Below are 25,075 nucleotides of genomic sequence, written 5' to 3' on the forward strand. Positions count from 1 at the left end.
GATTCCAGAAGAGACATGGCAAGAGGGTTTGATGCAGTCCTTAGTGAGTGTAGGTAACTGCTGAAAACATGCAGCAACCAGAAAAAGTGATTGAGCAATGGAAACCTTCCTCTTGTACATACAGACGTGGAGGATGCTGCACTGACTGAGTGCTTTTTCATCCTTGAGGAAGGATTCGCTCTCTCCCTCCTTGGGGCTGAGTCATGCTGATGACATTCTAATGAGTAAGTATTTACTCAACCCTGTAGAGCACAAGTTGCCTGGAGCACTTCAGCCCAAACTCCACTGCTGTGCATCTTCATAAGGGCATCTGACACAACAAGAGGGAGGCTTTGGGAAATAAAGATGCTGTTACTCTTAAATTTGTATTCTTCTCTCTGTTTTTAACCTCTTCTCCCCTACTTTTTGATAATGTGAGGGGCATTATTGTCTCAATACTTTAGTCTTCAGCTGTCTGTCCTCTGGAGTTGAGGCTATTTCTGCTCCATGGGTTGGTCAGTTGAGGATGTTCTTTGAGCTGTTATTTTGGCACTTCTCTGCCTGCAGTCAAGTGGATCCACCATAGTTTTCCCAGTCTCCATGGCTGCAAATTCTCTGAATCCCAAATGATCTACCACCTGGTAGGAAAGACCCCTACTGGTGGGTTTGGTTTATTTTTATTTTTTTTTTTTTTTGGTCATATTCAGCTGGTCTTATTTAAATCTTCATTGCATCAGTTTCACCCTAAATCAGATTTTGCTGTAAATATATCATGACTACTTTGAATAGCCTTCATTAATTATTAAAGGAACGACGCAGAAGACCTACCGTAACATTTGCGATAATCTGGCAATTATTGTTTTGTTATATTACCATAGCACCTAGTCATGGGTGAGCGCCCCATTGTGCTAGGTGGTGTACAAACAGAACAAAAAGCTGTTCCCTGCCCCAAAGAGTTTACAGTTTAAATCTAAGGCAAGAGACAACAGATGGATGCAGATAGACAGGTGGTTACAAGGAAACAATAAGCTAGTCTTGGTCAGCATGTCAGGCAGTAGACTTTAGGAAGCTTTGAAAAAGAAATTGACCACTTTGTCACAGAGATTTAAAATGTACCACCCATTGTTTATATAGGACTCAGATAACAATAAAATTGAGTGCTTTGTGCTCCCTCTCCTGGCTCTGCAGAGTGCAATCTACTACTACATTCCATTCCCAGAAGAGCACTGCTGGTATCATTGGTGTGGTTGATGCACACAAGCACAGAAGTAAACAGAATATGGCTAATTTCAATAGAAATGTAAAAAACTAAAAAATGCCAAAATAGGAGAAACAAAATTATCAATGAAATAATTGTAATTGCAGGTTTTCAAGTCAAATGCATATAATGTCGAATACATACACACATACATGCCTCAAAGCCTCATTCCTGCAATGTCCTATTAGGTAAAATCTTTTGTTTGTCTTAAATTTATTTTAAAAGGGAAAACACTCTAAATAAAAACACTACATCAATGCAAATACACTATTGTTTGAAGCATGCTACAGTGTCTGCACCATGTGTGTTACAGCACAATATATTGCAAAATCCTATGGGACTTGGTTCTGTTCTCACACCAGTGTAAATCAGAAGTCAATGTTAGACCAAGATAAAGTCAGTGTAAGTGAGGTAAAAAAAGCAGATCAACCATGTAATAAAAATAACATATACAGGGTAAAATCTTAGTTCCACTGAAATCAATGGAAACGTTGTGACTTCAGCAAGGCTGGGATTTCCCCCATAATGTGTAGATATTTTTCACCATTGCATGTTAGAGCACAGTGCTCCAGGTACTCTGTGAATTGAGGCTGCTTCTCATTGCCAGGCCAGATCTCCTTGTAAATTGATAGCATTTATGTCATGTCAGCATGTGGTTTCTGCTGTTCCAGACACTCTCAACAATGCAAACCAATGGTACCGATACACAGAAATAAAGAAGTGCTGAGATGGTGCTGAACGCCTTCATGTGATTAATATCAGTAAGACCTTTGTGTCCCTGTTTGCTTCCATAGGGTGTTGTTGCTGATACTTCTCCGCAGACAGTAGCATCTTCATCACAGGAAGCCAGTGGTCAACAGCAACAGATGACAGTGGAAACATCCAGTGAACATGCACCTGCATATTCTTACCAACAGTCTAAGTAAGTAAGACTCTGATTAGTCACTGGTAGGGCCATATATGATATTGTGTTTGGAATACAGAGATCCCGGTTCTGCTCTCAATTTTGATAATATAAATTCAGAGTAGCTCTACTGAATTCAGTGGAGTTGCTCTGGTTTTACACTAGACATTGGCTCAGCAATCAGCATACTGGGCAAAATCCCAAACAGGTCTTAAGAGGCTACAACTTTTGGTCAAATTCCCCAGTGATGTCAATGGAGCAGTAAGTTCCACATCTGGTGATTAGTTTTTCAGGATGTGAATGTAACTGACACAAAGTAGTATAAATGGCATCCAGCGGGTGTGCAAAACTAGTGTCACTTGCACTTTGAGAGAGAAGAAAGGGGTGCTGCGGGAAAGACAACCTCAAGAAAAGGTAAGGGGGCTGTTTTATCTTACCCCTGACCTCTGCTCACTGCATTTGCTCCCATAGAATAATACCATAAGTTCAAAGTTCAACCTTATTTTCAACACACTTAATGGTTGAGCCAAGTTCTCCCCATGTTCTAGAAACAAAACAGCCCTCATGTCTTCTGCTCCGGTGCCACAGTGGAATTGTTACTCAGAAGGGAGAGGTTATTTGTGCAGAAGACAGAGCATAAATTATTATGAACCATACCAAACCCCTGTACCAAGTGCAGAGGTCTCTCTTTTGCCTTGGCCTTCCAATGAAAGTACATAGCACATCACACACAAAAAAAAACCATTCACACACAGCTTTAAGCCAGGAGAATGAAATGAAGAAGGATCCTCACGTGACATATGCTGGACCCTGTTTAATGCATCATGGGAAGGTACTCAGATACCATGGCGATAGGCACAGTAAAGAAATGAAACAGAACAGAAACATATCCATCTAGTTGGTTACTTCACCTGCCTTTTTGATCCCTCAGCATTAAGTTGCACTTGTTTTTCACACCAACTGAATGCCAAACTGGTGCAAGCTATACCCACCGTTTGGCCAACATACATGTACTCAATGGATAGCTTACATCATCAGTATTGTTTATTGCTGCAGAATTTGGCCCAGTATGTATTTTATGGATGGAGCCAATCACACACCTCTTCTCTGTATATCTGATGTACTCAGAGGCACAATGTGTTTGTGTACCTGTTCTGCCATCATTTTCTTTAATACCTATAAAAATAAATAATGGCAACTTACTTAGAGAATATAATGGGCCAAGAGAAAAATATACATGACAATTCCGTGCTGGTTGCCTGGTCTGATCATTGTGTTCTGAAGGGATCATTGTCTTCTAATCATTCTCATTTTCCAATTCGCTTTCCCTTAAGTCTAAAAGCAAAAAGACTTAAGTTCAGAAGCCCCCAACATGTAGCTGGGGAAAGTTTCTGCAGGGCTTGTGCCTATATTGCAAAGATTGTAGCCCTTTTTCAAAATGACTGCTGGATTTTTCCACTGTAAAATTCCTACCTTCTCTGAGAATATCCCTCATCTCACATACTCAGCTATTGCATGACTAATGTAGCAGATGCTGTTCTTATGTTTTTGTTTTGTTTTTCTGTTTTTTTGCTGAAACATGCCAGCTGTTTCTGTGTCTGCAAATTGTGGTTACAAATACCAAGACTTGTGAGGTGATTGATACAAAAAGAGTGTATGCAATTTCTAGTTAAAAAAAAAAAAAAGTTAAAATATTTTTCAAATGCACCAGTTACAAAAGATCATATTGAATAAATATATTTTTTCAATTTAAAAGCACATTTAGCAATAATGAACATGATGCCCAGTATACAACAATAATTTCCATTGTGGCAGAGAGCAAGTAATTAACCTGATTAGATGCTGATTCTAATCATTTATAACCAAGGGAGCATGCAAAACTTACAAAAGAATTGTCTAGAAGCTCATGGGAGGGATGTTATAATCACTTCTTTAATTATATGTATCTTTCTGTGAACTAACCAGAAAATAACAACCAACAAATAGATAAGAATATCTTGAAATTGAACTGGATGTGATAAAGATTTTGTATTGGCCTTGTAGGTAAGTGTAAACTAGACAACTGGTGAAAATTTTTCTCTTTCTTGGCCGGGAAAGATATTCTTTCATTTACCCTGTTAGACTGGTTTTTAATAGTGATTTCATCTTAGTGCATTCAAATTTAAGGCTGATACACTAGTCAAATATTCCCCAGCATAAATCCAGTAATGTGAGCAAATTATACAATGGATGAATTTGGCTCTCTATCCTTCGGCTCTGAGCAGAATACTCCACTTCATTAGGAGGGTACCTCAGTCATTTTAGACCAAAGGAATCTCTGTCCCCTTCAAATCTTCTTATAAATTAACATATACAAATGTGAAATCTTGAAAGTGAAGTTAGAGCGAACTCTTTTGTCTCAGGAACTCCACCCTCTTGCCTGTGGGCAAAGGTCTGTTTGCTGGACAGCAGCTCTCAGGCTTTAAGTAGGAAAGAAAGATTTTTGGGTTTTCTGGGAAGATAAATCCAGTACTAGATTAAAGAATGCATGATGTTTCTACCTGGGAGAAACTCTTTTTTGATTACAGATTTTAGGTCCCACAAGAAACTTTCCAGGGAAACACACAATAAGTCGCTTACACTAATGATAGCAATGCCGACAATCCAGATAACACCCTCGGATAGGCAGTAAAATCACAGAAGGTGGGCAGTCCAACCTGAATGGCTTGGGGAAGAAAAACCTGAACTCAAGAAATTCTAGAAGAAAAAGGATGGCCAAACAACCACAATGCAAACAAGCATACAAAGACAAACATAACACTCCTGTGAAATGGGTTTCCCCTTACACCAGGGCTAACTCCGAACACAAACTATGAGTTAGCTGAGAACGCTGAAAACTCAGTGGCAAAAACTTTGGACCTAAGTGCATAAATGTTGGTCAGCTTGTAAAGTGTGGAGCTCATTGGCACAGGTAAGGAACTCCTCTGGTGGAGTAGGAGACAGGATGTACAAATCAGTGATTTGGGTTGCTTCCTCTCAGGAACCACTAAGTCTTTGTGTGAGGGTGATGTTTGTGGAGCCTTCTCTGAAGTATAGTAGGAGATTTCTCAGATCCACTCACAGTTTCCATCCTCCTGACAAGTAGCAAGGACCCTACTAAGAGTGGTTGCCTCCAGTTGCCCCCTAAGTAAACAGGTACAGAATGCCAACAAATATCTGAGTAGGTCAATGCTTTGGAAAATCCGTAAGGAAATAGACAAATCTGACATTCTACCATCACTATCTGAAAATGTCTGTTCTTTGTTTGGAAAATACTGTAATTATTTCATGTAATGACATAGTCCCAGAAAGGGAGCTATATGGGAAAGCATTCTGATTCTTTTCTTTTAAAAATATATATACTGAGTTAAAACAGCAACAACAACAACAAAAAATCCCAACTGAATATTTTAAAATTTGGCAAAAGGAAAACTATTGGCTTTTCTTATGTTGAGTTTCCACCTGGAGAGGAGTTTTACAGAAGAGCTGTAAACTCCTAAATGTGGAGGCTTAAAAGAGCATCAATAACCATCCCTTAACTATAGCATTATAGATGATCTGGTAATAGACAACATTTGTCAACAGTAGCTCCACCTCCACAGAAATATCATACTATGGTGGCAAGATTACATTTTTGTGATGCTGCTTCCATTTTAGGAACATTCAAAAACATTCCTGAATTGTTTTGCCTTAATGATGCAGTAATATTGGTCATCTAGACCATGTCCCCTGCGTTAAATTGGAAAGACTGTACATGTACTTTCTACAGTTTCTATATACTTTTATTTATTATCAGCATGAATGTTTCTACTGAATCGGCCATAACTGGCTCATTAGGCAAACTGTTCCACTGTCCAGTTATTCTTACAATCAGAAAATGTTTTCTTATTTGCAAGTTGAATTTATCCTTTTATTTTAAGTTTAGCCTTCATTTTAATACTAGTGTCCAAAATAACTGGTGCCACTTAATAATATAAAGAGAGTTCTCTCTCATACATTATTACCCTTGAAGTGTTTACATAACATTAAAGCTTTAAAGTTATGTAAATACATATAGTCTCGTTTCAATGTGCTGGACTATGCATAAACCATAGCATTAATAAGAGTAAAAATCCTTCTGCACTGAGTAGGAATGCCTGTAAAGTAGAATTTCTCTGCTTTGGCCTCACTATTTTCAGTTTAGAGGCTGTATCATATTTAAACAGCTGCAAAGTTAGTTTTGCTTGGATACCTTTTAAAGGAAATTGGGTGGAAAAAAGGACAGGAACCTATTTCAAAGTTGCTTTGACTTAATGACCACTTTAATACAATTGTTTTCACAGACAATAAACAGGACTGAAGAATGTCGGTCTGAAATCTTTGCCTTGAATGGAGAAACTTCATTGAACAAGAAGTTGGCTTCCAGTTTGCACAGGCATCAAATGAATGCTTTTTTTTTTTTAATTTTCTACTTTCCCAATGAAAACACAACTGTGTTTTTATGTGCTGTGCAAATGGTTCCGTCATGTAGTCTGACAGTTTTATTTTTGCTATATTTTTTTTAATTAAAGAAAAGACCCAGAGGAAAAACACTGAGTTGACATTTCATCAGGACGAACATTTGAATTCAGAATTTACCTGTAGGTGTAACTAGATTTTTTTTTTTAAACATCAAAACTGAGGATGTCAAGAGGGAGCAAGTTGACAAGAAAACTAATTGTCTTCCTCAAAAATTAAGCTACTTTTTTTGTCTACATTTTTTCTTGTTTTCAATCTAGTGTGTTTTTGTTTGGGGGTTTTTTTTAGAAATGTTTAGGTAAGGTTTATCTTGAATCTTAATTGCCTTAATTTTAAGGACGTCAGAGGCTCTCAAGGCAAGCTGTCAATGTCTTAGTAGAAAAAACGAAAAAGAATTGAAACTTGCTCACACTGGTTTCAGCTGGTGCAGAAGTTTAACAGACTGAGATTTTGGGGTGAACAACAAAAAACTGTACAGTTTAAAAGAAAATGCTTTTCTTCTTTTGGAGAAAACTTGTTGATAAAGGAACTGTGGCAACTGTAAGGATTGGAAAAATGCTGGAACTTTTATGAACTTTGTCTTAAGTATTGACAGAAAAAAATTCTAGAAGGCTAAAGCATTTTACAGTAAAGTTATTGAATTGAGAAAAAAATAACTGCATTATAAAGAATGCAGGGTTTTTTTCTTGCAGAATGCAGATTTTTTTTAATTTTCAAAGTGTGATCGCTAGCAAAAGCATTAGTGCTTTTTATCTGCAATCTTTTTTATGAGCTTTAAGAAGTTTTTAGTCTGCTTTGCTTGTCACATTGCAAAAACCTAGCTTAAGAGCATTTAAAAAAACTTAAGTAGATAGGAGCTTATGGTCAAAAAAATGTGCAAAAAAGCAATAGATAGAAGAAATTGTTGACAATTTCTGTAGTCTTTCCTAGTTGTGATCAAATGCAGCCTATGGATGGCCTATTTTATACCAAAGATGAAGTGACACCCTAACACAGTCCAGGAGATAGAGGTTTTTTCTTTTTTTATCTTTATTTGACCTACATGGCCGGACCAGTTCTTACTTTCTTGTTTGTTTAAACTATCTTCCACTGGTTTTTTACTTACTGCATATGTTTATAATGATCATTTCAGAGCAGTTGGTACTAGAAGCTTGTACCTCCTGTGTTTTGCATCATTTCAGAGTATGAGGAGATCTGGGTTACCGACTATCCAAATGGGCTTTAATTTTTACAAGTTTTCTGTTACCTTGCCTGGTCTTTTGTATTTCTACGGAAACTACAGTCTTCCTTCTGAATTCCAGTATCCTACAGGTTCATTTCCTCACCTCAGTCTTTGTCATCTTGCAACATGTATAGTCACCTTGATTCTGTACTGAAGTTTTTCAGTGATGCATTTGAGTCACCTATTAGATGCCAGAGAAAGCAAACTTAATCTCTATTCTCATTTTAGCTCTCCCATACACGCAGAAAGTTAAAAATTACTCACTTTTGCATGCTCAAGGAGGCAGGAAGTTAAAAATTACTTTTCTCACCTATGATTTCTGTTGTCTTAATACATTGGCTGACAATCACTAATTGGTACGATTAGTCAAAAGACAATGGTAAATAAATTGAGTCAGTTGAAATCTATTTTAGGAATAACAACTATTGCACAGAGAAATCCTGATTAAAATCCTTGCTTTTTCCAAACAAACAAGGGGTGAACGAAGTCAGAACAAGACGCGTGGTTTTCTTTCTTAAGGCAGAAAGAGCAAAGAAAAGCAGCCTATAAACTAAATCAAACAACTGAAAACTTTCGTCCATCAAAGAAAAAGGGGACGCTTCACCACATTCACTGTGGTACATTAAAAACAGGGTATCCATTAAAAAAAAATTAAAGCATATTTATACTGGATCAGTCTGATTTAGCCACCCTGACTAAACAATATCTGAGGTTTAACAGATTTTTTTAAATCACGTATTTTTTTAGAATTACTAAATCAATACCTTATTTTGTAATGTAGTGGGGTGTGGGAAGGGGTGGGTTACCCAAGCAAATGGCTGCTATATATGCAACATGTGAAAGAGAGGGATGGGATCTTATCTGGTTAACTGCCATCGCTACAGAGCCTGGTTTTCAGAAGGGCTAAAGTATTCCCAGCTCCTGTTGACTCCACCTGGAGTTGTGGTTATTCAGGACTTTTAAAAATCTGGCCCACGGTAACATGTGGGGGGAAAGAAAGTCGTGTTTCCATCTTACAGAAAGACCTCTAGCTTCTTCCTTTCTGTTCCACGTGCTTCCTCATTACTGCTTTCTTTTTGTGAATGACAGTCAAGTTTTGTCCTTGCAAAAGTTATGGGAAAAATCAAGCTAGCCTTATTTTCTTCCTTTTTACACTCTGTGTGTGAACTCTTTGTATAACTAGAGATCCCCAGGCACCACTGAGTTGAATATGAAATAAATACATGTTGTTCTGTTTCTGTACAAATTCTAATGTGACACACAAAAAGGTCTCATTTACTATCAACAATGAGGCTACAAGGTAGCTACCATGTGGCTGATGAATATGCTGAGGTACCTTCCTGTTTCTATTCAGAACTCTGCTGCTTTATTTATACATTCAGAAACATTTTTATCATTATTTTGAGCAAATAAAGTAAAACAATCTCAGTGTTTTTTTAATTAAGCCAGTCAGGCAAAGAGGTATCAGGATGCCTGTCACTTTAAACTGTTATAAGTACATTCTGTATTAGAATTGTTTAACTTTTTGCCATGCTACAACGTTTAACATTGTTTAAAAACCAAAAAAGGGGAAGAAGAAAAAGAAAGGCAAAGGGTCCTATAAATCCAATTAATTATCTTATTTTATTGATCCCAGTATTGATTAATTGGTAGTTCATCAGCTGTAAACAGTTATATATCAGCAGGTAAGAAATAACATATTCAAAATTCAGAAAATGCTGAGATGGGAATCCTTATTTGTAAGAATCAAAGGTGAAGTAAAAGAATACAGATGAAATCTACTGAATGCAGCACACCTATCTGCCCTTTAGGTATCATCATAACAGAGATACCCAATTGCTTCAAAAAACTGAAGCTGATTTCCTTCATGTTCTGGCTGACAAGGTTCTTAGTGGCTTTTTTTTTTAAGTGCTGAATTTGTACATTCAGTACCTATGTCATGCCAATTTAGCCTTAAATATCAGGAGAGTTCCTGAAAAGTTGCAGAAACTACTCCAGAAGTCTAAGGCAATGGTGCCTAACCCAAGTGTCTGGAAATAAAATCAAATCCATAAGCTGAGCTGCATATGTACTTTCCATCACATCTGAACTCTTGTAAATAGTCAAATTTTAGACTTTTTTTTTCCTTTTCAAATAAATGACAATGAGAGGTGTCAGAAATACGCTGGGAAATTCGGAATACGTAGTTGTCACTGACGATTGAAAGTTAATTGGTGTGATGCAACTAAATACGGTATAATATATTGTATTTGGAGTTGCTAGTGACATATCCAGAGCCTAATTCAGGGCACTGAAAAGTCTTATTGTCCCAAGTGAACTAAAATGCTTAGGGAGCCCTCTTCCTATCTGGCTCTATTGCTGATTTTGTTAGCACTGGTCACCTGTGACAGTCAGGCCTAGAATTTTGGTTGCCCTCGTCTTCCCTTCCACTGAAATGGACTCTTGAAATGTCCCTAGTGGATGAATACTTGTATGGTTCTGTTTGCCAAGGGGTTTAGACTGTCTTTACATGATAGTTCAGACATCCAATGTAATGCAGAACTAGATTTATTTTAGAGCAATTTCATCATGTTGTGTTATCTTCTGCTGTGGCTGCATGCACAACTGTGGAAGATGACAAATGGTGATCAGGAAAGTGAGGGATTCTGCAATGGGATTAAGCAGTAAAATGGATTTTTACTTGAGTAAAAATCAAATGAAGGGTATTATTTATGTATGTGTGTGTACCAAAATTCAGCAAATTTGAGGAAGCCTGCATTGTAATAAAGTTTATTTTTAATATGTCATAGTATTTTGATCTATATTATGTTGTCTATGGTACTGAAGGATGAGATTAATACTTAATGTATAACAAGCTGCCTTGGTTCATAATTTTAAGTTTGATGGTGCTTATCAGTCAGCCTCTTCATTTTAATGCTGAGCTTGACATGAGTGAAACAGGTTTAAGGAGACTCACTCACTGAACTGTACCTATGGTAAGAGTCATGCGAAAAAGTGATAATGGGCTTAAAGTAATGAATCAATCCACTTTTAGTGATGAGACCAAATGTGGTAGTAGAAGATAGTTATGTATGACCCCCACACAGCTAAGATTTCTTTTCAGAACTTTATTTAACATGAAATTGGTCTTGATGCAAAAGAAGTACCCTGGGGCAAAGGATTTTAGAGATTTTCTAGGAAGCCCACCTGAACTGAGGAAATACTAACGGTGTGATGGAAATTCAAAAGCAAACAGAAACACGCTGACTATTCCAGTGAACCTGTCTTTTCTGTTTGATGGCATTTCTTTTCTCTCCAATAGTGGTGATTCCTTTCATTTCTGATACATGCAAACACACAATCATGCACAAACATTAGCAGAAGAAGGGTTGAATCAGCAGCAGACTTTTTATATTCCTCAACAAAGTGGATTTCTGGAATCCTCAAGCAGCAAACGTGGAGTGTGAGTCAGTGAGGGAGGGAGTTATTTTTCTCTCAGAAGAAACACTCGCCTTCCACTTCGGTCATATCATCCAAGTAGACTGGAATGCTGTAGGCACCTGTGAGACTCTTCGTCATGCCTCAGAGAATGCAGAAGAGACCATTAATCTCCTCGTTATGAATGTCTTCTTTGTTAAACAGAAAAAGATGACAAAAGCTGTACAAAAAAAGTTGCTTTTACTTCCAATGATGAGAAAAACTCTTGTGTTTAAATCAGTTGTTCTTGTTCTTATTCCATGCCCATGATATTTGAGTTCCTTTCATTTTTATAACAATTTGTAAGAAAATGCAAAATGTTAGCTATCGACAGGTCCACAAACCCATTTTTCCTCGTAGGGCCAAATCCTGTGATGTGTTCAGCACCTCTTAAGAGCTGGGCCCGTTGCATTAATTATATTTTTTGACTGTTGATTTCTGTCTCTCGGGTGACATATTTATGTCTGGCAGATTTTACAGTCACATATTTTGAAAAACTCCAAAAATGAAGCTTAGAGAGGAGAACATGATGTTCAGTGTAACTAAGTATTAGTAAAGATGCTGTAGAAATTACTAAAGATGCTGCCCAGGAAATAAGTAAATCCCCCTCTCTCTCCCCCCCCCCTTTTTTAAGGAAAAACTTGTGAAACCAGGAAGCATCCAGAATTCATACAGAAACGTTTCATTTTTTCCCCCATTTAAAAATCAATTAAAGCTTCCATTTAAGAAAAATTAAAGCAGCTTTTAAAATAGACAAATTCCAATCATGAAAACATTTCACATAAACGAAACAGAGGTTTTTTAAAACAGACCTTGCCGTATCCATATTGTTGACCAAAGCACCTCTGTGAGCCATTCAATTCTGAATCTTATTTATAAGGGCATCATAGTGCTGATATCTCAGACTGTCACTGAACAAGCTGTACTGCTATGATTTTCTTTCTTTTTTTAATTTTTATTTTCCATTTGTACCACAATCCTCATAGCTGCCATTTTCCCACTCGTGGGGCTTTCTGTAGATCAGTGGATGTTAGGTTTAAACTTCTGTTTTCTTTGATGACGCTTTCAATAAAAAAATAAATAAAAGAAAAGCAATGGGTGGCTGCGTGTTCTTGTGACACATTGCAACAGCGGCTCCCTGAAGCATTAAGCCCTGTGAAATGCTGTGTTATATGCTGAGATGAGAGGGGAACTTCAGCTCGCTCTCCTTTGCCTAGCTCCTTGTCACGTGGTTTTAAGAATTGAATCTCCTGAGAGACAAGATTGTTGTTTCTCCTTAATGTTGGGAGCAAAAATTGCCCATGTGTTAGAAGGTGGAATTGAATAGAAAGGTTCTCTCATGCTGAGGCCTGGTGGTTAATACTAATGTTCTCTACACTCAGACACCACCCCCTCATCCCCTTCCCCTTGTAGGGTGACCAGATGTCCTGATTTTGGAGGGACAGTCTCAATATTTGGGGCTTTGTCTTATATAAGCTCCTATTACCCCCACACCTCCTGTCCCGATTTTTCACACTTGCTGTCTGGTCACTCTCTTCCCTCCCCCCTCCCCCCACTGATTAGACCATTCCCTCTGTTTCTAAGGTTTATGTTAGATAATGTTTTAGCTTTTTTAAAAAACACTGACTAGAGACTTACCTGCTCGTCATTTTCAGCTGACATCCTTTCTTCACGTACAGCACAATTGGTAGCAGTGTGCGCATCCCCAAATTGCCCCCTGATGTGCCTCATCTAGAAATGAAATTGGGGAAAAAATGAGCCCTCACCCCTTCCAGCCACTTCTCCCACTGGGGGCCAAAAACAGTTGCTCAGTGGGCCCTTTTCTTCTCCAAGCCATGGCTGTGGCTCACGCTGCTTCTGGGAATACTGCTGACTAGCTCGCCGCCCTCAATCACTCTCATTCATTCTCTTTGTCTCTCCCTCACACAAACACTTCTGTCAGGCTAAGGGCGTTACTCAGTGGTTCTCCCTCCCCACTATGGTTGCTGCTCTCAATGGGCCCGGTGGTGGTTGAACATATCTCGGCTCTCCCCATCTCCTAGCCTGTTAGGGCCAGGGATGTGCCCTCAACATGTCTTGAGCTCTCTGGGGCTGTCTGTCCCTTTCACCTCTGGCTCTTTTTGCCCAGTGAATTGCCCATTGGTGCAGTTCTTTCTCCTGCTCCCTTGAGCATGATCAAAGAGGGTCATGAAGATGGAGGAGCAGGCCCAGAAAGGGGAACAGGGTCCACTCTCAAGCTTATACTAAGGTGCCACATTCTCCCTCTCACAGTGAGAACGAGGTGGGAGGCTGCAACCAAAGTGTTTGCAATCTAATTAATCAGAGGAGCAGAGCAATCGAGTGGATAGGGCAGTACACTGGGAATCAGGAGACCTAGATTTTCTTCCTGGCAGTGCTGTGACGCTGCAATCCATACACTCTCTGTGCCTCTGTTTCCTGTCCCACCTTCTGTCTTTCTTGTGCTTTTTGGGAGATTTTCAAAAGCACCTGAGTGATGTAGGTGCACAGAGCCCATGGAAAGTCATTTGGCATGCCTTTCAATGGGACCTGAGCTCTTACATGACTTGAGTGCCAAACTCTTAGGGCAGGGGCTCTAACTAACCACTTGCCTGCATTAAAAAAAATGGAGCCAGTTTAAATCAGTTTAAAATAGATTTAGTTAAACTGGTGCCAACCCTTAATGTGGCTGCATGACTGCTTAAATTGGTTTAGCCTGAGTTGGTGAATTACTAAAGTGCGTAAAACGAGGATTAAATGTTCAAGTGCATCTACTTTAGAGGTTTGCATCAGTTTAACTAGATGGATTTAAATTTTGTCTAGTTTAACCAATGTTAATCTACTGTAACTTTTAAAATATAGACTAGGTCTTTGTGGTTGTAAAGCGCCTAGCTGGGGGGATGGCTCTAGATGCTATTGCAATAATAGAACTTGTTGCATGGAAGATACAATGTATTAAACTTTATTTTATTAGCTCCATCAATGTTTACTGGATAATATTCTCTGCATTTATTATTACCAGCTATAGTGCTAATCCTATACTATTGAAAAGGTACCTAGCAAATGAAAACTAGTGAACTTTAAGTGGGTTATCCACTGACCTTTATTCAGCCATAGGTATTGCCAAATGAAAAACGCTATGGTCTACTTGAACATCATTCCTATGGGATTGAACTTCAATTTTCCAAGCAAATTTTTTTTTCTTTTCCCCTGTGTTGGTGATAAATGTTAGGTATAGTATACACCACATTAATAGGTAAGACATGCATAATATTGACATAGTATACATCAGTGCTAGGCAGTTATCTTAATCGAATGTATTATGCGTACCCCTATAATTCTGTTCACCCATGGCTAGTATCCACCAACACTTTGCACAGCTGAAATAAGCTTTGGCATTAGAAAATAAGAAGCCTATAAAAGCCAAGAATCATGAATGCTGTGACCTAGCATAGGGTGTTGGACCTCTACACCAGGGGTGGGCAAACTTTTTGGGCCAAGGGCCACATCTGGATGAGGAAATTGTATGCAGGGTTGGGGCAGGGGGTTGGGGTGCGGGAGGGAGTGCAGGGTGTGGGAGGGGGTGCGGTGTGCAGGAAGGGGATCAGGGCAAGGGATTGGGGCAGAGGAGGGGTGTGGGGTGTATGAGGGGGCTCAGGAAAGGGGGTTGGGGTGCAGGAGGGGGCTCAGGGTTGGAGTGCATGGTGGGGTGCAGGGGACTCAAGGCAGGGCGTTGAAGTGCAGGAGGTGCAAGGTGCAGGCAGGGGGGGTGGGCAGGGAATTGGGGGGTGGGATGCAGGCGGCATTTGGGCCCAGGCCTGGCGCCACTTACCTAAAGTGGCTCTGGGGTGGCAGCAGCACACAACAGGGTCAGGGCAAGCTGTCTGTCCTGGTCCTGGCCCTGGCCCTGCGCCGCTCCAGGAAGTGCTGTGGCCCCTGGGAAAGGAGGGCTCCGCATGCGCTGCCCTTTCTGTGCCTCCAGGTACCTCCCCCGAAGCTCCCATTGACTGAGGTTCCCTGTTCCAGGCCAATGGGAGCTGTGGGGGATGCTGCCTGGAGGCAAGGGCAACATGCAGAGTCTGCGGCACCCGGGTGGGGGGAGGCAGAAGGGATGTTGTGCCAGCCGCTTCTGAGAGCGGCACCACAGGGGGCAATCCCACCTGCTGGAGCCAAAGCCCTGAGGCCAGATCCGGCCTGCGGGCCGCAGTTTGTCCTGCGCTACTCTACATCCAGCTGGCTGAGAACATAGTACCCAAAACAGAAATAAGAAAAGTACAGAACAAACCAACAAGTTAAGGAACTGTTACAAACTGGTGGGTTGGTATTAGTGATATGTAAAGAGTTTTGTAACGTGTGAAAGTATGCTATAAATACTATAGCTGAAGTGTGTATCTCTGAACCACACCTGTGTAAGGTGAACATGCTGCAAGAAGTTTCTTCTGAGAAGAAGGGTATGTATGGCTCCTTTTCGTGTTGTACTGCTTTGTCTTTAAACAGTAAATTTGGCCAAGTTTGGTATTTGGTCTCAAACATTTTTAAGAGTAGTCAAGCAGTTGAGTACACATTTTAGTCAACAGTGGTTGTAGAATGGCACACCAGAGCTTCTGTATAAGCTCTTCTTCAGCACAGCACAAATTCTGCCTACTCCTATATTCATCTAAAGCAACTGATAATGAAACTCGCAACTCCACTGAGCATCCTTGCCACAATTTTACTCTATTTCCTAGGCTGAGTTAGCAACTATTGCTGACATGAACCAGGAAAAGATTTATCTAGCAGGTTGCCACTAATTTCAGTACTACCAGGGAGTAGAGGCAGGGGAATGTAAGGCTTTCATTGGTTGGTACCAAGAACAGTCAGTCATTCAGTTAGAAAAAAAGCAGTAAAGGGGGCCATTTATTTGAGGAAAAAATAAAAATCATAACTGAGAATGGAGGCCTCGCTCAGCTCCCAAACAGACACACACACAAATACATTCCCAGTTCCAGTATGCTGTTAAACAAATGACCTTCTCCCTGTTCACAACTTTTGAGGAGCTCTTAGGAGCCTTCTTGTCATTGCACAGTGAATTAAAATGCCCATGTTAGTGCTGAGAAATGCATATTTGAACCAATGCTTCACTTCTTGGCTGGCTCTGCGTCTTCTCACACTGCACACTTTTCTTCCTAACAAGCTCCCGCAGCAGGCTGACCATTAGTTGAACGGATGTATCACCAGCAGTCCCAAGAAGCCACCACCTTCTTTTTCCCTTCCCTGCAGTTTCTTTTCAACACCCCCCAAGTGGGGCTGTTAGGGTTTGTGCTGCTTTCTTATTTGTACCTGGACAGCAGGCATGTATATTTATATTATGATAACACTCAAAAGGCCCCAAGTCATTCTGGGATCCCATAGTGCTGGGTGCTGCACAAACAAAGAAGTGAGACCATCTGTGCCCAAGTGTCTTTACAATTCATAGTCAAAAAGCCATTAAATGCTGGAGCTGCCTTTTGTCTTAGACACTTGGACACACATGGACCAGTGGGGGATTGCTCTGCTCATCACGGTGTGTAGTGATCACTTGACTGCTGTACATGGATTCAGTCCTCCTTCCAAAAGTCAGCTTCCATTTTTGTTCATTGATTATTCTGTTCCAGGAACTTATGGTATGGAAGGCTCAGTTTGCAAATGTTTGCTTTGATTATCGCCAAGGCAGACCAGAAGTCCATACCTTTTTTGAGTGCCATAGAGCAGAAGCCATATGGAAGTGTCCATTGTTATTAATAAGAACTTGATTAAACTACTTTGGCTCTTCAAATGCCTGATAGAATGGATTCTTCTGCAGACTGGCAATTTTGCATCTTTTCCTGTTTCTGGAACAAATGTTTAAAAAGAGAGTTGTTATAGAGGTAAATGGTAATTCAGACAAAATACAACATGATTTTAGAAAAAGGTAGATTGTGCCAAACCAATCTGATCTCCTTCTTTGAGAAGGTAACAGATTTTCTAGACAAAGGAAACGCAGTGGATCTAATTTACCTCGATTTCAGTAAGGAATTTGATACGGTTCCACATGGGAAATTATTAGTTAAATTGGAGAAGATGGAGATTTATGAGAATTGAAAGGTGGGTAAGGAACAGGTTAAAGGGGAGACTACAATTGGTCATACTGAAAGGTGAATTATCAGGCTTGAGGGAGGTTACTAGTGAAGTTCCTCAGGGATCGGTCTTGGGACCTAGGTTATTTAACATTTTTATTAGTGACCTTAGTTTAAAAAGTTGGAGTGTGCTAATAAAACTTTGCAGCTGATGCAAATTTGGGAGGTAGTGTCAATACAGGTGACCAGAATACCTTACACAAAGATCTGGAGGGCCTTGAAAATTGTAGTAATAGAAATGGGATGAAATGTAATAGTGGAAAATCTTGCACTTAGGCACTAACAATAAGAACTTTTGCAATAAACTGGGGACGTATCAGTTGGAAGTGACAGAGGCGAAGAAAGACCAAAGTGTATTGGTTGATCACAGGATGACTCTGAGTCACCAGTGTGATGTGGCTGGGAAAAACGGCTAATACAGTCCTAGAATGCCTCAGGCGAGGTATTCCCAGTAGAGACAGGGAAGTGTTAGTACCATTTTACAAGGCACTGGTGAGACCTCATCTGGAATACTGTGTGCAATTCTACTCACCCATGTTTAAGAAGGATGAATTCAAAGTGGAATAGTTGCAGAGAAAGGCTACTAGGATCATTAGAGGAATGGAAAACCTACCTCAAGAGAGGAGACTCAAAGAGCTTGGCTTGTTTAGCTTAACCAGAAGGAGAATGAGGAGAGAGATGATTGCTCCCTATAAATACATCAGAGGGATACATTCCAGGGAGGAAAGGAATTATGTAAGTTAAGTGCCAAAGTTGACATAAGAGCAAATGGAGCTAAACTGTCCATCAGTAAATTTAGACTTGAAATTAGATGAAGTTTTCTTACCATCAGAGGAGTGAAGTTCTGGAACAGCCTTCCAAGGGAAGTGTAGTGGGGGGCAAAAAAAAATCATAACTGGCCTCAAGACTGAACTTGATAAGTTTATGAAGGGGATGGTATAATGAGGTTGCCTACAATGGCATGTAGTTGATCTGTTGTTGCTATAAGCAAATATCTCCGATAGTCTGTGATGGGACACTAGATAGGGAGGGCTCTGAGTTACAACAGAGAATTCTTTCCCAGGTATCTGCCTGCTGGGTCTTGCCCACATGCTCCGGGTTTAACTGATCGCCACATTTGGGATCAGATTGGCAGAGATCCTGGGTGGTGGGGGGGTTGCCTTCCTCTGCTGCATGGGGCGTGGGTCACTTTCAGGTTTAAACTAGTGTAAAAGGTGGATTCTCTGTAACTTTATGTCTTTAAACCATGGTTTGAGGCCTTCAGTAACTCAGACAGAGGTTATAGTTCTATTACAGGAGAGACTGGGGGAGGTTCTGTGGCCTACGCTGTGCCGGAGGTCAGACTAGATGAGCATAATGGTCCCTTCTGGCTTTAGAGTCTATGATTTGAGGGAATATGCTGCTTTATGTAGTGCATAATTCACCCCTGTGCAGAGAGACAGGAAATGGCCTACATACAACTTCAGTCCAACTAAAACCCTCACCTGCACATTTAAAGGATGCATAGTCCCTGTGCTTGCTCTCTGAACTAGACTGAACATCGCCCATTGTAATCATTCAGTTATGATGTGCAAAAGAGAGTTGTTTAGATCACTCCTTATAACAGAATTCCCTTTTGGCTAAGAGGCCATAACCTACATCACTGCAGTATCGTTTGTTATGATTTTTTTTTTAAAATGGGAGGTGTAATATAAGTCATGAAGGATTTTTCATACTTTTTAGTGTGGAACAGCATGTTGCTAATTATGTGTATTACAGAAGCTCCTAAAGACCCTAACCAAGATTAGCCCTTCCCCATTGTGCTAGGTGCTGTACTACATACGCAGAATCTCTGCCCTGATTGCTTACAGTCTACATAGTCAAGACAGATGATGAGTTGGACAAAGGACTCCCATATATTTTTTAACAGATGGGGAACTGAAGCACAGAGAAATTAAACCTCCAGTCTAGCAAGGCACTTAATTATGGGCTTACATTTAAGCATGAGTTGTTCCATTGACTAAGTTAATGGTGGTAGGAGGTTTATTTCCATATTTGATTTTCGTATCATAAGAAATGCTACGTGACTTGAGTGAGCCTGCCACTCAAGTGCTGGATATTAGGTACTTGCTTAAGTGCTCTGCTGGATTGGGACCTGTGTGACTTGCCCAACATCGCACAAGAGATTTGTGGTAGAGCTAGGAACTGATCCCTCTCCTAGTCTCCTGAGTCTGTCTACTGAGTCCTCATCTGCTGGCTTTATCATAAAACCAGGCTATTTTTTGTCTTACATTTGGGGTGGGTGGGGGAATGGAGATATTTCCTGCAATCCACATATTTCCTCTCTGCTTTGGCTTTTTCAACCCATCTTTCAGTGATGAATGCTGGCCATGTTCACCTTGGAGAATCTAAATACCACTCAGCACCATCTAGAGATCCCTTGACAAGAAGCAAAGAGGGATTCCTTCCAACGCAGGAACTGACTGTATTACAGCAACAAACCTTGATCAGCAAAAGCAAAACCTCTCCTGCTAAAATCTCTGTTTTATTGTACTGTAATCTCAGTCCACGTCCACCTCACATGTCTGATTCATTCATTCTATGGCAGCGTGTGTGACATGTAGATCGTGAGCTCTCTGGGGCATGCTCAGGAATGGGGCATGCCCAGTTTTACACTGGGATTTTTGTGTCGGGTTAGCTGTAAGCATGTCACAATGTGAAATTCCCCCTGCTCATTCCTTTAGGCCAGCTCTACCTGACAATAGCTATTAATGGAAATTGAGCCACAGTGACTTTCATGTTCCTGAAAGACTACAGACTTTTATTGTTTGTCCTAATTTACTTAGTGTCATTCATGCTGTATTTAGTTAGTTCGTTGATTTCCCAAGTAGGAGTAGAGAGGAAGTAATTTGGTTGAAAACAACAAAGCAAAAAATTGTAGCTAGAGTAATTTGTTGCAGTGAATAAGCCAATGTTGTATCCTGATGTGGCTTTTTAGTTCCTAAAATAAAATAGAAACATAGACTATGTAAAAGATTCAGCTTTCTGATAGTGTACCACATGCAGACTACAATACTAGCCAATGTTGACAGACACCCGTGGCTGGCCCATGCCAGCTGAATTGGGCTCGCAGGGCTTGGGCTGTGGTTCTCTTTAACTGCTGTGTAGATGACTAGGCTCAGAGGATAGGTCCATCAATGGCTATTCGCTGGGATGGTGTCCCTAGCCTCTGTTTGCCAGAAGCTGGGAATGGGCGGTGGGGGATGGATCACTTGGTGATTACCTGTTCTGTTCATTCCCTCTGGGGAATTGGCCACTGTGGGAAGACAGGATACTAGGCTAGATGGACCTTTGGTCTGGCCCACTATGCCCGTTCTTATGCTGGAGCCCGTGCTCTAAGATCCTGTCAGGCAGAAGTGTCCCAGAGTTCAGGCTTGAGCCCAAGCCCAGAAGTCTACACAGCAATGAAACAGCCCTTCAGCCCAAGCATGGGCCAGCCACTGGTTTTGCTTTGTTGTATAGACATACCCCTATGAGATCCTGCTTGGGCAATGCACACCTATACCATTCCCTATTATAGGTTATGGCTTCAAGCCACAATTTAACACCATATTGTGTGAATATATGTGTCTATACACACACACGATAATTTTGCAACATATAGCCCTATGAATCTTCAATCTTTGTTAAATCTGATCACAGAACTTCAGATTTCTTCCAGAACTCAGTATGTCCTGTCTGCTAGATCCACTGTCGCATTATAAAATCCTTGAGACATCCTTCTTCCATTCCCAGGGGAACAGTCGTGGTGCCTGTTACTGTAGAGGCAAGGAGGATCTTGTGGGAGGGAGGAATAACAATGATCTCTGATGTTTGGATATGTATCCAAGCTTTTTAATGCCTACTCAAACCACTGAACATTCTGAAAGTCCCCCATTGCTGGCTTTAACAGATGTCATCACAAAATGCGAGTTGTTATAGTGGAGGTCATCAGCCCAACTCCAAATTCAGCAGGATCTAGTTCCCTTGAGCTTGAATAAAAAGCAAACTGTGTGTCCAACAACTCCCACTTACAGTCATAAAAGCTGCTCAGGAGTAAGATTTCTCCATAAATCATGTCTGTGTGCTTGATTGGGCCTGTTAAGTGCCAATGGCAACCTGGGCCTTTGTTTCTGTCATTTTTAAACGGCTGCAGGATAGATGGTATTTGGCAGACTAGCTGCGGCACAGAAACGCAATTCCCAGAACAAGAAAAGTAAAGTATTGGAAGCCGAACCTCTAAACAGGGAAAGATGAACCCCTCTGCAGAGGGCCAGTGCAAGGCCAAGGGACTCCCACTTAAGCCCTCAGTAGACAGGTGATTTTCACCACAGTGAGTAGTTACTGCAATAAAATAAAATCAGGGGCCCACCCTATAGTTTTATTATAAAACCAAAAAAGCCTGTGGGTTCTCTCAAGCTGCTTCTCCTTCCCCCTTGTGATGAGCAATGCCGCCTCCACTGCTTCCCTCTACCCAGCAGCAGCACCCGTCAGCCTCCTCTGCTTGCACTCTAAGGATACATCTTTAAATTATGTAGATAGTCTATGAATACTGAACACTACACTGTAAACCCAGGGCAGTTGGGACTACGCTAACAAAGAACTGGCTAGAGAGATGAAAGTAAGAGTTCACTACAGTGCAGCTAACTGAAATATTGCAAATCTGCTGGTATCTGCAATAACTGGCAGAACTTACTGTCACTTGACATTAAAGGGGAAACCCCTCCATCGAATAGTACGTAGAGAGGGAAAACATATTGGACCTGTCTTTTTGTTCTGTCTTTGTACAGCACCTAGCATTATGAGGTCCTGGTCGATGCCAAGGCTCCTGGGTGGTATTGTAATACAGATCAGAAATAATAATAAATACAAAGGACATGCAAAGAGCAGCCCAGAATAGACAGTGGTGGTGGAGCTTTGTTTGTGCCTTACTTGATGTGCGGGAAGGATTCAGATTCAGAATGAAACCTACTTGATTTGATGCATGGAAAAATGGTTTTGTTAGGCAGGTTGTTCTCAATCACAGGGACAATACTCTGTTTATACCCACTTTGGGCTCCACCATTGAAATAGTTCTGCTCGCGTACATTCCTCCTTGTTGTGTGTTCTGTTTAGTGATGATATAGCTGAATAACAGGTACAGGCTAGAAAATGTGAAAAACCCTCAGCTGGTGTGTGTATCGCCCATTGAAATCAAGTTTTACCATTGACGTCAGTGGGAGCAGAGTTGGGCATGTGCTGAGTGCTTCTGTAAATCCCACCTATTAGTTTATGTACGGGCACCAACTGGACTAAGCACTAAATCTTATTATTTTTTTTCTAAATACACAGGGGTGCTGGAACTAGGGGTGCTGGGGATGCAGCAGCATCCTTTAGTTGAAATGGTTTCCATCATATACAGGATTTGCAATTTTGTTCAATGGCTTTCACTCCCACTATAAAAACTGTTCCAACACCAGTGAAATACACCAAGTGCTGCCTTACTTAGTAAGTGCAATTGACATTAGTACTTGTCCCCTAGCATTTAAGGTGATATTTGTTTTTTCATCTAAATTCGTACTAACATCTTTCAAACTGCATTTCTAGATAGTTTTTCATCTCTGGGCTTTTTCAAGTTTTGTTCCATTCTGCAATGATGTGATCTCATCAAAATCTCATGCCATCACGGCCCAGCATTTTCTGACATGCACCAATTTCTCACAAGAAAAACACACAAAGGACACCCCAGCGGCTGGACGAGCATTATTTTTAGCACCAGATGACTGCTCAGCTACCATGTTGTCTTGTATGTGGGCTGTGCAGCAGGCTCTGCTAGCTTCAAAGGCCAGATGCTGTTGTACTTAAGCCTGCACAATCCTGTGATGATTGTCTAAACTCTTCTAGAATAATTAAATCCATCAGTTCTTCTGCTCTCCCAGCTGCAGACTTGAATCACCAAGTTGGCCAGAGGTTTGGGTGAAGATGTTCAGTTATACCCCAGAAGAAAAAGAGTTCCCACTGCAACTGCTGATTGTATTTCTCCTCTAGCTTGGTCTGAGTTGAAGGGGGCATTCTGGGAATAAATAACTCCCTTCCGCTCAGTTGGCGGAAGAGGGGCTGCGTCATCCTCCACCACTGACCTGGTCAGGCATACTACTTCCTCTTGTTCACCTCTTCGTTCATCCTGGGGGGAGGGGCTTAAAGGCACAGTGACCCCATCCCTACCAGTCTCCCAGGCAAGACCCATTCCTGCAGTTAAAGGAGGCAACTTGCCTTTGCTTTTCAGCTGGACAGGGTCCCACTGGTTAATGTGCGATGAAATTATTGTTATTAGCCTTTGTTTAATTCAGTGAGATTTCGGTCCAGGTGAGTATTCATAACTGAACTAACTAATGGATTTTTCAAGGCTTTATGAAGAAATGAATGAGTTGTCTTATTAAACTCCAATTATATTTCACGTTTTGCATTCCCTACAGCCAGCAACAGTCCAAGCCTGTTCCCATTACAGTGAGTGGCAAAATTCTCATTCATTACAAAGGGAACATTTTTGGAGTGTTCATGTTTGGCAAGATTTGCTTTTTATAAATCCTGCAGAGTCTCATATTGTAAACTCTTCATGGCAGAAAGCAAGGTCTTTTATTTGTTCTCTGAATAACTCTGGCACATTAATGGTTCTGCATTAAATAATAAGAATAATTACTCATAGTCATAATACACATCACAGGGTCCCTAAGAAATCAGTTACTGAACTTATTGAGCCCCTTAGCAATTGTTTCCGATTTGACATGGCAGAAAACTGCTGGGGGAGAGGAGAGCAAATGTGTTCATCTTTTTAAAATGGGGAAGGAAGCATTTTTGGCTATAGATGGTCAGAAAAGGGGGGGGGGGATATTTTATGTCTATTTTGTTGAAAATCCTTGACGTTTTTCAGCCAGCTTTATAGTCAGTCAGAATACTGGACACATTTTTCATTTAAAAATATCACAAAAAATTGTCAAAAAATTTCAAAATCTGACATGTTTCAATCTGCTCTATTTCTGCCAGTGGCCATATTATCCCATAAGCCTTCCTTCAGCCCTCATTGGGAAAAAAAAGAAGAAGAAATATTAGGAGGAAAGAAACCTAATGGTGGTGGAACAATGAGCAATAAATTTAATTCTACTCCCACTGATGTCAATGGTTTTTGCCTTTGATTTCAATGGGAGCAGGATAAGGCCACAAATGTAGACAGAATATGATGACAAGCAAAGGAGGACAAAGGGAAGGCCGGTGTAACACAAATGAAATGTTATGGTAGTTTGATTTTTGTTTGGTTTATATCTTGGTGCCTCTGAATTGTGGCTTGTTTTTTCAATAGATTTGGTTTCCTGGTTATAAAATTAATTATGGGCCAAATCCTGAGATACTTTAGTTTTTTCTCAGTTGTTATTGAGTCAAACACCCATCAAAGTCAATGGGGATTTTATCTGAACAAGGATGGCATAATAGTTTAGCTACATAATCTTTCTTCCTTGTCCCACTCTGTCTCACTGAACTCAGGTGATGGGTGTCATGGAAGAAGGGAGATTCTTGACAGACCTGAAAGATGGAGAGGAGGAGCTATTGGGTTCTGG

The 25,075-nt window shown here is 40.6% G+C and overlaps 1 protein-coding gene across 7 annotated transcripts in view; it reads left to right on the top strand.

Moving 5' to 3' along the window:
- RBMS3 (RNA binding motif single stranded interacting protein 3) overlaps positions 1 to 11,892 on the top strand; it is a 1,007,942-nt gene extending 996,050 nt beyond the window's left edge. For 3 of the 7 annotated variants that reach the window (XM_075062476.1, XM_075062479.1, XM_075062480.1), the window contains 2 exons: positions 2,032 to 2,159; positions 6,482 to 11,892. In XM_075062476.1, coding sequence (XP_074918577.1) covers positions 2,032 to 2,159; positions 6,482 to 6,488 — 135 coding nt within the window. In that variant the 3' untranslated portion in view covers positions 6,489 to 11,892. Of the gene's footprint in view, positions 1 to 124; positions 226 to 2,031; positions 2,164 to 6,481 lie in introns of those variants that run through there. The other 4 variants (XM_075062478.1, XM_032790017.2, XM_075062481.1 and 1 more) reach the window with 2 other exon arrangements.
- Positions 11,893 to 25,075: the final 13,183 nt, after the last annotated feature.

The sequence above is a fragment of the Chelonoidis abingdonii genome, chromosome 2 (genome assembly GCF_003597395.2).
Source record: "Chelonoidis abingdonii isolate Lonesome George chromosome 2, CheloAbing_2.0, whole genome shotgun sequence".
In the NCBI taxonomy this organism is placed as follows: domain Eukaryota; kingdom Metazoa; phylum Chordata; order Testudines; family Testudinidae; genus Chelonoidis; species Chelonoidis abingdonii.